We start from the raw sequence: 13,821 nt of genomic DNA on the forward strand, positions 1-13,821 counted from the left end.
TATTTGTATCATAAAAGAAATTTGGTAGGATTCCTTTTCCTATTTTTCCAAATAGTTTACATAGTATTAGAATTAATTGTTCTTTAAACATTTGGTAGAATTCACTTGTAAATCCATCTGGACCTGAAGATTTCTTCTTAGGGAGCTGATTAATAACTTGTTCAATTTCTTTTTCTAAAATGTGACTATTTAAATATTTTTTCCTGTTAATTTGTTCATCTGAGCAATCTATATTTTTGTAAGTATGCATCCATTTCACTTAGATTATCAGATTTATTGGCACACAGTGGGACAAAATAGTTCCTAATTATTGCTCTAATTTCCTCTTCATTGGTGGGAAGTTCACCCTTTTCATTTTTGATAGTAGAAATTTGACTTTCTTCTTTCCTTTTTCTATCAAATTAACTAAAGATTTATCTATTTTCTTGTGTTTTTTTCATAAAACCAATTCTTAGATTTGTTTATTAGTTCAATAGTTTTCTTACTTTCATTTTTATTAATCTCAGAATTTTATTTTCAGAATTTCAAATTTGGTATTTAATTAGGGTTTTTAATCTGTTCTTTTTCTCACTTTATTTAGTTGCATATCCAATTCATTGATCTTCTCTTTCTCTATTTTATTCAAATAAGCATCTTAGAGAGTTAAAATTTCCCAAGAACTGCCTTGGCTGCATCCCATAAATTTTGGTATGTTGTCTTATTGCCATTCTCAATTGTTTCTATGCTTTGTTATTTCACTCACTTGTTCTTTAGGATAATTTAGTTTCCAATTAATTTTTGGTCCATTTTTCCATGGTCCTTTTTTATTGAAATGATGTAATTTTTATTACATGATGATCTGAAAAAGATGCATTCTCTATTTCTGCCTTTTAGAAGGTTTTTATGTCCTGATACATGGTCAATTTTTATGTAAATTCCATGTACTACCAAGAAAAAAGTATATTCCTTTCTGTCCCCATTCAGTTTTCTCCAAAGGTCTATCATACCTAACTTTTCTAAAATTCTCTTTACCTCCTTAACTTCTTTCTTGTTTGTTTTGCAGTTCAATTTATCTAGTTCTGATAGAGAACGGTTGAGATCCCCCACTAGTATAGTTTTGTTGTCTGTTTCTTCTTGAAACTCTCATAACTTCTCAAGGAATTTAGATACAATACCACTTAGTTCATATATGTTTAGTATTGATATTGCTTCATTATTTATGGCACCCTTTAGTAAGATGTAGTTTCTTATCTATTTTAATAGATATCTATTTTAATTACAGATTGAAAAAAAGCAGACATGCCTGTAAGCTACTATAGTTATAATAGGATATGTATTGATTAGTCTTAAGTTTAACTGTGAACATCCTTGTTTTAAGTGTTTTGGGAAGAAAAAAGAAAAAGGATGAATGCATTAAAAGCTATGTTTTTTTCTTGTAAAAAATAGATATCTATTTTATCCATTTTAGTTGTTAGGATTCTTACAAAGTGATGTCAGTTGTCTAATTTTAGCATCGAATTTAGCAGTTCTCTAGTTCAGAATTCACACCCTTCAAACCTTTAAAAGTTCACACATTAGTTCACACATTAGCATTTGGGATTCACAAGTCAGATTTCAGTATGAGATTCACAAGTTCAGTGGAGGAGATTCACAAGTCACAGCTCTCACAGTCCCACTCTCGGAGGAGTAGTCAACTTTTGAGTTCACACCTTTAAGAGATCATATATAAGAAGCTCTTGGAGCCTCAGGCAGGAGTCAGTTGGGGAGATTGAGAAGCCAGGAGTTAGAGCTGAGCTAGAGGCAGAAGCTGGAAGAGCTAAAGGACAAGCTGCAAGAGCTCTTGGAACCAAGGAGGGAGATAGGCCTCTAGGAAAACTAATAGGGCTATTTTGGAAGAGACAATAAAGGACTGAACTTTTAACAGCTGGCTGCATTTGAGGTGATTATTACTTTGAACTGAAATGAAGGCTGCCTCTAGAAGCCCCTCGAGAAATCTGCTCCCAGAGAATATTATATTCTAAAGAAGAGAAGAACACTACATTTTGACACCCAAACATGGGAAAGACACAATCCTGATTTCAGTGGAAAAGCCTCTGATCCTGATCTCAGTGAAAAAGTCTCCTCAACCCAGAAATTAGGGTGAGTACAACAAGGAAACTTTGTTAAAGAGCTAAAATAGTATCTCAGTTAAAATGAGACAGATGATTAGAAAACATCCTGCTTTTTCAGTTCAAGGAAAATGTGTAGAGAGCATTGTCATGTTATGAAAAGCCAAGGTTTGATTATAATTTGGGAGCAGATCACTGAACTTTTAGAAACTGTACAGTGCCTATCTCCTTGTTCTCTATGGGAAAAGTATTGGGTCTAAACAAGTGGAAATTAGTAGAAGAGGAACTTTGTCAATTCTACAATAAAAATGGATCTGACTCAACTTCCAAAAACACACTTAATACATATAATTTAATACAATTAGCTTTAGGAAATTATATAAGTGTTAGAATAAGGAAAAAGAAGAAAGAGCAGGAGGGAGAGGTGCCAAATAAATTAGGTAAAAAGGATGAAGAATCAGATAAAAATTCCCAACAGGAGAAATTAGATCATTCCACATCTCATGACACTCCACCCTCAATTAACCCTTCATGGGTGAAAGAAGAAGGAGGCGGGGGAGAGGCAGTAACACAATCAGCTCCTCCTATGAAGCAGCCTGTAACAAGATTAGAAAATGCATTAGTTAAGGCAAAAAATGAAGGACAGGATGTATGTGATTTTATAAATGCATACTCTGTGATTGAAGAGCTTGACTCTTCAAGTCAAAAAAGGAGAAGATACACTCCTTTTGATCTGGAAATAATTAAGGATCTGAAAAAGGGTTGCACTCTTTATGGGGCTACATCATCTTATGTTAAGATGTTACTAGATAATTTGTCTTATGAAATCTTAACCCCAAGTGATTGGAAATCCATAGCTAGGACATGTTTAGAACCTGGACAAAACATGTTTTGGCTTTCGAAGTATCATGAATTATGTAGGATTTAAGCCCAATGAAATAGGCAAACAGGAGGTAATGTACAAATAGCTTTTGACCAACTAGCTGGTGAAAGTCAGTATGGAGAGAATTCAGAACAGATTAATAACCCCACAACAGCTTATGAGCAGATAGCAACTGTGGCTATAAAAGCTTGGGGTACTGTTCCAGGAAAAGATCAAGGGGAAGTCTTCACAAAAATAGAGCAAGGTCCCAATGAATCCTTTGCAGATTTTGTGGGATGTTTACAAGCAGTTGTAACAAGAACCAATGGAGAAAAATGCAACTACAGAAATAATGACCAGACATCTAGCTAAAGAAAATGCTAATGAGATTTGCAGAAGAATTATATGGGGTCTACACAAAGATGCTCCTTTAGAGGAGATCATAAGACACTGTGCTATAGTGGGCATAAATGCTTATTATACCCAGACTATGATGAACATGGGAAAACAGGGTCCCTCTTGGCAAAGGACTTCTAGAGAAACTCATCGATGCTTTCAATGTGGAAAAGTTGGACATCTAAGAGCTCAATGTAGATATGGAGATAGAGTGAGAAGGGAGGGTGAGAGAATAAAACCCAAAACCCCATGTCCAAAATACAACCGAGGCTTCCACAGGGCTTCAGAATGGAGATTGACCCAGGGAAATGAGAGTCAGGGCCCAGCTCCAAGACTTCAATCAAAAGACAGGTGGGGCATGATGACAGCTGAGTTTACACCCAGAGAGTCTTTAGAAGGTCAGGACTCTAATGTGATCAACCAGCAAAAAAGCAATCAGATAGCAGAAAGGGATTACAACTGGGGAGAATAAGGCTTTTTAAACCAACAGGGCAGTATCCAGTGCAAACAGCTTCAATATAATTGCCAGGTGATGAGGAGAGATCTAGAAAGTGGTGAATAGAAGGGAATTAGACAGGTTAACTGCTTGGGAGAAAGGGTTTGCTTGAATTCCTACAGATGGAGAAGGAAGCAGATGGGTGGCAATGAGCATCTGGAAAGAGACAGAAAAGGAGAAAAACCTCAAAACAAAGGAGAAGATCTAAGAAACATCTGACACTGAAAGAGCATGGCTGATAATAAGATTGTTGCAGGACTTGAAAACCAGCAGGAATCCTTGGATTCCTTGAGATGAAAAATTGTTGATAAAGACTGTTGCAGGACTTGAAAACCAGCAGGAATCATTGGATTCCCTAACACAAGATGAGACTATTGCAGGACTTCAAAACTTGCAGGAATTATTGGATTCCTGGCACATGAACTAATGGACAATGGATTCCGTTTGGACTATTTCTAGGACTCATGGACATGTATAAATTCTCATGTTGATTCATGTTATTTGTTTCATCACTACCAGCCTGTGTTATATTTCTATGTGCTTATATAATTTATGTAATTATGTGTAATACCTCCTACATTGATGGATTTATGTATACCTGTTTCAAGTGAGCCCCTTCAGAAACCCACTAATCTGATTTGATTTCCCATTTCCTTTGGTGTTTTCATCTCCCTTCCTGAGAAGTCAGGGAGGGTGTGACCACCTTCTTTTTATGGTGTTTTCACTCCTTTTTTGAGCAGTCAGGGAAGATATGATCACCTTCTTTTGGGGGGTTCTCACCTCCTTGAGGAGTCAGGGAGGTCATGATCACCTTATGTTCTAAATCAAAAGAAAGTGGGAGATGTTAGGATTCTTACAAAGTGATATCAGTTGTCTAATTTTAGCATTATGCTTAGCAGTTCTCTAGTTCAGAGTTCACACCTTTCACACCTTTAAGAGTTCACACATTAGTTCACACATTAGCATTCAAGATTCATAAGTTAGGATTCAGTATGAGATTCACAAGTTCAGTGGAGGAGAAGTCAACCTTTGAGTTCACACCTTTAAGAGGTCATATATAAGAAGCTCTTGGAGCCTCAGCCAGGACTCATTTGGGGAGATTGAGAAGCCAGGAGTCAGAGTTGAGCTAGAGGCAGAAGCTCGAAGAGCTAAAGAACAAGCTGCAAGAGCTCTTGGAACCAAGGAGGGAGATAGGCCTCTAGGAAAACTAACAGGGCTATTTGGAAGAGACAATAAAGGACTGAACTTTTAACAGCTGGCTGCATTTGAGGTGATTATTACTTTGAACTGAAACGAAGGCTGCCTCTAGAAGCTCCTTGAGAAATCTGCTCCCAGAGAACATTATATTCTAGAGAAGAGAAGAATACTACATTTAATTAGATCTTTTTTATTCCATTTGGGGTTTTCTTGGCAAAGATACTGGAGAGTTTGCCATTTCCTTCTTCAGCTCATTTTACAGATGAGAAAACTGAGGCAAACAAGATTAATTGACTTGCCCAAGTCCACACAACTAATACATGTCTGAGACCAGATTTGAACATATTGGCTGATGTGGTGTTCTCTTCTTTAAAATATAATGGTTCTCTCTGATCAGATTTCTTGGGGAGGTTTTCTGGAGCTCTAAGATGTCCAACTTTTCCACACTGAAAACATCTACGAGTTTCTCTACAATTCCTTTGCCAAGAAGGACCTTGTCTTTCCATGTTTATCATAGTCTGAGTATAATAAGCATTTGTGCCCACTGTGGCACAGCGTCTTATGATCTCTTCTAAAGGAGCATCTTTGTCTAGTCCTTATATAATCCTTTTGCAAACCTCATTGGCATTTTCCTTAGCCAGATGTCTAGTCATTATTTCTGTAGCTACATTATCTCCCAAGGTTCTTATTACAGTTGTTTGCAAATGTCCCACAAAATCAGCAAAAGGTTCATTGGGACCTTGCTCTATTTTTGTGAAGGCTTTACTTTCATCTTTCTGTCCTGGGAGAGAACTCCAAGCTTTTATTGCAGCCTTAGAAATTTGCTCATACACTAGTATGGGATAATAAATCTGTTCTGAATTCTCTCCATACTGACTTTCACCAGCTAGTTGGTCAAAAGTGATTTGTCCAATAGCTCCTGTTTGCCTATTGCATTGGGCTTGAATCCTATATAATTCATGAAACTCCGAAAGCCACAATAAATTTTGTCCAGGTTCTAAACATGTCTTTGCTATGGATTTCCAATCATTCGGGGTTAAGATTTCATAAGGCAAATTATCTAGTAACAGCTTAACATAGAGGATGTAACCCCACAAAGAGTGCAACCCTTTTTCAAATCTTTAATTTTTTCCAAATTAAAAGGAGTGTATTTTCTCTCTTATTGACCTGAAGAGTCGAGCTTTTCAATCACAGGATATGCATTTATAAAATCAGATATATCTTCTCCTTCATTTTTTGCCTTAATTAATGCTTTTTCTAATCTTGTCATATTCTGCTTCACAGGAGATGCTGATTGTGTTTTTGCCTCTCTCCCTCCCCCTTCTTCCTCCACCCATGAAGGGTTCATTGAGGAGGGAGGGTCTTGAGATGTGGAATGATCTAATTTCTCCTGCTATGAAGTATCACACTCAGAATTGTACTTAACTCCATCCTTATCTGATTCTTCCTGCTTTTCACCTAGTTTAATTGGCACTTCCCCTTCTTGCTCTTTCTTCTTTTTCCTTATTTTAACACTTATAAAATTTCCTAATGCCAGTTGTATTAAATTATATGTATTAAGTATGCCTTTGGAAATTGAGTCAGGTCCATTTTTATTATAGAATTGACAAAGATTCTCTCCTACTAATTTCCACTCCTCTAGATCTAATTCTTTCTCCATAGAGAAACAAGGACATATGTGCTTTACAGTTTCTTAAAGTTCAGTGATCGATCTGCTGCAAAATTATAATCAAACCTTGGCTTTTCATAATCTTGACAATGTTCTCTAAATATTTTCCTTTAACAGAAACAGAAGGCTGTTTTCTAACCATCTGTCCCATCTTCACTGAAATTCTACTTTAACTCTTTTAACAAAATTTCTTTGTTGTACTCACCCTAATTTCTGGGTTGAGGACACTTTTCCACTCGATCCAGGATCAGAGGCTTTTCCACTGAAATCAGGATCAGAGGCTCTTCCACTGAAATCCACTGAGGGGCCTGTCAGTCCCACATTCAGGGTACCAAAATGTGGTGTTCTCTTCTTTAAAATATAATGGGAGCAGGTTTCTTGGAGAAGTTTTCTGGAGGCAGCCTTAGTTTCAGTTCAGAGTAATAATCACTCTAAATGCAGCCAGGTGTTAAAAGTTCAGATCTTTTATTGCTTCCTCCAAAATAGCCCAGTTAGTTTTCTTAGTGACCTATCTCTCTGCTTGGTTCCTCTTGCTGCTAATCTTTTGCCTCTGCCAGCTTTGGCTTGTCTTCTTCCAAAGGTCTCCAGCCAGCACCAAGGTGAAAGTTGGAATGAATCTGTCTTGCCTCCGAGAGAGGGCTTCTGGCTCTCAATCTCCCAGAGTGCTCCCCTCTCTGTCAATCTTCCAAACTAACTAACTGACTGAAGCTCCTTATATATGATCTCCCAAAAGTTGACTCCTCCTCTGAGAGAGTGGGATTATGGGATCTGAGAGTGGGATTATGGGTTTCTGACTTGTGAATCTCATACTGAATATTGACTTGTGAATCCCCCAAAAGTGTGAACTCCATTGAGTACTTAAATACATTAGTGAGCTAGAGAATTTGCTAAGTACTATGCTAAATTAGGCAACTGACATCACTTTGTAAGGATTCTAAAAGGCTGAATATGAGAAAAAAAACAAGTTAATAGTTAGAACTGTTCAACAATGACATCAACTAAGCACAAAAGTTAGCAAATTCTTCATTTCCCCTCTCCCCCCAAGTTTTTTAAGTACAGACTGTTATAGATTACATAAAAATAATTATCAAATTGATAAGAGGGACTAGACAAGAGCCCTCTCAACTCTTCAGCTTCTAAATTCACTCAGAGAATATACAAGAGATTCCTATACACATATGGATTGGACTAGGTGGAATTTGAGGACACTTTCAACTTTGAGATTCTATAATCCTATGACCTTTGTAATTTTTTTAAAAAGTAGTATTAACATTATTATTCTAGATATTCAAAATTGTCTCTAACTGCCACTGATTTTAAAAAATGGAGAAAAAAATTGCTCATGTAGATAGCCAGGTTAAAATTATATGCCACAAACTTTTCCCATATTGTTTTTCCACCGAGGCCATCCTCAGACAATACCATCTAATCTGGTTTCAACTTCCATCGATATTACATACCCCTTTCTGCATGAGTCTGTTGACTTCTGCCTGCTGCTTCCTCAAGATATTTTGCTTCTCTTGTAAAACAGCCATATGTCGCTCATTTGCCAATTCCTTTTCAAATTTCTTGATCGAATCCTAATCAGACCAAGAACAGATTCTATCATTAGATAATAAAATTTTAAATCTGGAAGGGAACTTAAAGAGCAAGTAGCTCCATCCTTTTTGTATGAGGAAACTGAGGTTCTGAAAGAGGAAGTTAATTATCTAAGTTGACACAGATGATAAGCACCTAGAGGACAGGACTGAATTTTTGTTTTACCTTTGATTCTCAGTACTCAGGACAGTACCCCACACAAAGGAGTTTGATGCTTTGTCTGTTGACTGTGAACTTTGCTGAAGAGCTGAGATCTAAACTTAGTTCTTCAATCTCCAAATACAAAATACTTTTCACCATGGTATGACAATGGCCTTTGTAAGATAAAGGCAATCTAAAGTCATGAACCTGCTGTGATTATAGAAAGGTTTAGGGAAAGAAATGCCTATTCCACTCCTCTCTGCTCCCTGATAAAAATTCTAGTGATCTCTGCCTCTAAAGATGGTACATTTTTGACACTTCTTATTTCCTTTTCTCCTGGTTGCTACTCTAATGCTTCACTCTTCTTATGCCTGTTCTCTACCAGGTGTATACCTCACTGATTAGTATATACTGAATTTTTAAAAATTGGTAAGTCAGAGGAAGGCAGCTTTGATACAATGGAAGAAATTTAGCACTGAAGTTTTTTTTTTTTTTCATAAAAGTCATGTTGTGAAAGAAAACATAGATTCCACCCCACCCCCAAAAAAATAAACTCAAGAAAAAGTTTTTTTAAATGCTTCAGTCTTCATTCAAACACAATCAGTTCTTTCTTTGGATATGGATAGTCTTTTTCATCATAAATCCTTCAGAATTGTCTGAGAATAGTCAAGTCATTCACAACTGATCATCTTACTATATTGCTGTTACTTTGTACACAGTACATTTAACTTTGCATGAGTTCATGGAAATCTTTCCAAGATTTTCTGAGAGCATCTTGCTCATTATTTTTTATGGCACAATAGCATTCCATTTTTATCACATGCCACAATTTATTCAGCCATTTTGCAATTGATAGAGTCCCCTCAATTTCCAATTTTTTTGCCCTGAGAGCTGCTACAAATATTTTTGTATATATAAGTGCTATTTTAAAAATCTCTTTTGGAATATATTCCTTGGTATTGGAGTATATTGTATTGTTGTGGTATTGTTGTGTCAAAGAGTACGCATGGTTTTTATATCTCTTTGGGCATAGTTGCAAATTGCTCTGTGGAATGGTTGAATCAGATGCATTAATGCATTAATCTCTCATTTTTTCTACATTCCCTCCAACATTTGTCATTTTCCTTTTCTGGCCTATTAGACAATCTAATCAGTATAAGATACTATTTAAGAGTGGTTTTAATTTTCATTTCTCCAATCAACAGTGGGTTAAAAGTATTTTTCCTATATGACTATCAAGAGCTTAATTATTTCATCTGAAAACTGTTTATCTTTTGATCATTTATCTACTGGGGAATGGTTCTTATTTTCTATAATTTTGACTCTGTTCTCTATATTTTTGAGAAATAAGACCCTTAGAAAAACTTGCTTCAAAATTCTTTCATTAAAACTATTGCTAACTGTATTCCTTCTTTTTATTCTATTCTCTCTCCCTTCACCCTGTCCCTCCTCAAAAGAATTTTGCTTCTGACTACTCCTCCCCCAATATGCCCTCCCTCCTATCATCTTCCCCCCTTCTCAAATTTCCTTACTCTGCTACTTTCCTGCAAGGTAAATTAGATTTCTGTATCCAATTGAGTATGTATGTTGTTCTCTCTTTGAGCCAATTCTTATGGGAGTAAGGTTCATACACTTCCTCTTTCTTCCCCCTCTTCCCCTTCACTATATAAGCTTTTTCTTGCCTCTTATATGGCAGATAATTTATACCATTCTACCTTCCCCTTTCTCCTTATCCCAGTACATTCCTCTCCCACCTCTTAATTTTATTTTTAGATATTATCCCTTTGATTCAACTCACACCTGTGCCCTCTGTTTATATGTATTCCTTCTAACTGACTTAATAATGAAAAAGCTTTTATGAGTTACAAATATCATCCTCCCCTGTAGAATGTAAACAGATTAACCTTATTAAGTCCTTTATGATTTTCCTTTCCAAATTACTCCCTAATTAATGCTTCTCCTAAGTCCTATATTTGAAAGTCAAATTTTCAATTTAGGACTGGTTTTTTCATTATAATACTTGAAAGTTCTCTAACTAATTGAATATCCATCTTTCCCCCTTAAGGATTATCTCAGTTTTTCTGGGTAGGAGATTCTTGATTGAAATCCTAGCTCTTTTGCTCTCTGGAATATGATATTCCAAGCCTTCTGATTCTTTAATGTAGAAGCTGTTAGATTTTTTTTTTATCCTGACTGTAGCTCTACCATACTTGAATTGTTTCTTTCTGGCTGCTTGCAATATTTTCTCTTTGACGTGGGAAATCTAGAATTTGGCTACAATATCCTGAGAGTTTTCATCTTGAGCACTCTTTCAGGAAGCAATTGATAGTCTTTCAATTTCTCTTTTTCCCTCTGATTTTAAAGTATCAGGATAGTTTTTCTTGATAATTCCTTTGAAAGATGATGTTTAGACTCTTTTATTGATCATGGATTTTGGATAGTCCAATAATTTTAAAATTATCTCTTCTGGATCTATTTTCCAGGTCAGTTGTTTTTTTTCCAGTGAAATATCTCACATTCTTTTGGTTTCATTTTATTGTTTCTTGAATATAATTTTTAAGGAATTATTTTCCTCAGTAATTTTCTGTTCCTCCTTTTTCTTTTGGCCAATTTTACTTTTTAAGATAATGTTCTCCTCATTCACTTTTTATATTTCCTTTTGCATCATTCTCATTTTTCTTCCCAATTTTCCTTCTACTTCTCTTATTTGATTTTCAAAATCCCTTTTGAGTTCTTGATGGCTTGAGATCAATTCTTATTTTTCTTGGAAGTTTTGGATGTAGAAGATTTGTCTTTCTTATTATCTTCTAAGTGTGTACTTTGATCTCTTTTTATAGAAGTTGTCATTTTATTTTATATTTAATAGCTTTTTATTTTTTCCATATATAAACAAAGTGGTTTTCAACATTCACCTTTGCAAAATCTCGTATTCCAAATTTTTCTCCTTTTCTTCTCCCCTCTTCTGACACCAAAATAGCAAATAATCCAATATAGGTTAAACATGTGCAATTCTTCTAAACATATTTCCATATTTGTCATTCTGAGCAAGAAAAATCAAATCAAAAAGGGAAAAAATGAGAATAAAAAACAAGCAAACAACCAAAAACAACAATTTAAAAAATGAAAATACTATACTTTGATCCACATTCAATATCCATAGTTATCTCTCTGGATGCAGATGGTTCTTTTCATCCCAAGTCTATTAGAGTTGCCTTGAATCACCTCATTGTTGAAAAGAGTCAAACCCATCACAGTTGATCATCATATAATCTTATTGCTGTTGCGTACAATGTTCTTTTGGCTCTACTCACTTAACTTAGTATATAAGTTCATGTAAGTCTTTCCAGGATTTTTTAAAATCAGCCTGCTCATCATTTCTTATAGAACAATAACATTCCCTTACATTCGTTGTGTATTTTGATCTTCCTGGTCACTATGTCTTTGTATGATCAGAATCTTTTTTCTGTTGTGTGCTCTTTTTTCCAGCTCATTACTTGACTTTTAACTCTTTGTTAAAGTAATACTCTGTTTCCAGGGTGGAGGGTGCAATATCCCAAGCTTCAGGGTTTTATACAGCTATTTTCAGAGATCCTTCTAGAGACCTATAAGTTTTCAGTTCTTCCCTAGTGGTATTGAAATGGTCACAATGAGACCTTTGTTAGTTTCTGCATGTCCAGCTGATTACAGGGAACAAAAAAATAGGATGTTATTGCCAAGTGTAGAAAATTTGGGTTGCGCTGAGTGTTTCAGGGTCTGGAATCCCACCAGAGCCTTGTTAGTTCCAACCAATGATTGAAAAGTCACCTCCCTTAAGAGGAGACAATCCTTGTCTTATAAATATCAGCAAACTCTCTTAGACCAGATTGTTTCCTGATGCTGATTGTTTTTATAATAATAAAGCCCTACCTCAGAGAAACAAGGCCGTGTCTCTTGGAAATTTTTAATTATTGAACCTGCTCTCCCACTGCAGTATGATCCAAGGAGAAGTGTATTCACTACTCTCCTGCCTGTCCTGTGGTCTGTCAGTGACCACAAGCATTCTTTTCTGCCCTAGAATGGTGAGGAGGGTCTGCACTCCATTGTAGCTACAAGCTCTGCTGTGATATTGCTCCTCCTCATCCTGGGACTGTGAGCCAAGACTAAGTCCAGGATCTGATTTTGGGCAAAGTAACAAAGTCCTACATCAGTGCTAGCAAGGAGACGACTGTCATTTCCTTCTGACCAGTTGTCCAACTCCCTTACTGTCTGTAGGGTGAGACCTCTAGAAGCCACCACCACCACTACTGTTGCTGCCCTACTGATTCAGTGTCTTTCAATGCCTATTCCTGGTTTGCTGGGCTGGCATAACCTGTGATGGGCTGCGTTTCTCTCTCATCTTGGTGCAATATTCTTTTCCTGCTGAACCTCTTGGTAATCTCCGGTGTCAGTAGACTGGGAGGTATAGAAACAGCCACTTCAGCCGCTAATTCAGTCTTCTCAAGGCTTATTCCTGATCTTCTGAGGCAAGACTGTGCTATTGCAGCCTGGACTGGACTACACTTCAGTCTCATTCTCACACTACAGACCTTTTCTGCCAACCTTCTAAGGTGTGCTAGGCTCGGAAATTGTTTCACTCCATCTTTTTTCAGGTTTCCACACTCTAAAATTTATTTAGAATCATTATTTAAAGGTATTTGAAGAGGTTTGGAGGAAGAGTTCAGGAGAACTTTACTCTACCATCATGACTCCACCTTTAGCACTGTCTTGATTTTAATCTCAGCTTTGCTACTAATTCAGTGTGAGACTTTCAGTTGTCACCTTAGAATCTTAGCTTCCCAGTTTTTAGAATCAAAATGTTAGACTTTGGTTTCTAAGATCAACCTCCATTTTGCAATAAATGTGCTTACTGTGTATACTAATTCTAGCCAAAATTATCTCATACTAAGCTGAAAATTCCATTCCTTAAACATACTGTGTAACAGAATGTTTACTCAATTACTTACTCTTTCAGAAATGAAGGAGGTAGGAGTCACCCAAAGCTTTCTTTACTGTCCAGGCCCTCAGTACCTTGCATCTCACACTATACCAAGAAGGGAGAGGAGATTTCGATTGGAAAAAAAGATAGTTGTACACTGTCCAAAAAATTTTTCATCCCATCATGGGCCAAATAGCAACAACTATAGGTCTGTTATAGACTTCAGGTCTGCAAGGCTATTCCCTATCCTTCCCCAACCTCTTTCAGAGAAAGAAAGAACTAAGTGCCTTAGAAAAAGAGCATCCCCTTACTAAGATAATCTTTTCACACCTTCAAGTATCTCACCAACTCACTCCATATTTCAAGTATCTCTCGCCCCTAATTTCTTTCTCAGTTTAAGCATCTATGTGAGTGTTCCAG

The 13,821-nt window shown here is 36.4% G+C and overlaps 1 protein-coding gene across 1 annotated transcript in view; it reads right to left on the reverse strand.

The window, feature by feature from the left end:
• Positions 1 to 13,821, reverse strand: part of CATSPER3 (cation channel sperm associated 3) — an 81,687-nt gene that overhangs the window by 16,231 nt on the left and 51,635 nt on the right. Inside the window, exon 6 of the mRNA XM_051978163.1 lies at positions 8,168 to 8,287. Within this exon, the coding sequence (XP_051834123.1) occupies positions 8,168 to 8,287 (120 nt within the window). The remainder of the gene's footprint in view (positions 1 to 8,167; positions 8,288 to 13,821) is intronic.

The sequence above is a fragment of the Antechinus flavipes genome, chromosome 2 (genome assembly GCF_016432865.1).
Source record: "Antechinus flavipes isolate AdamAnt ecotype Samford, QLD, Australia chromosome 2, AdamAnt_v2, whole genome shotgun sequence".
Taxonomy (NCBI): Eukaryota; Metazoa; Chordata; class Mammalia; order Dasyuromorphia; family Dasyuridae; genus Antechinus; species Antechinus flavipes.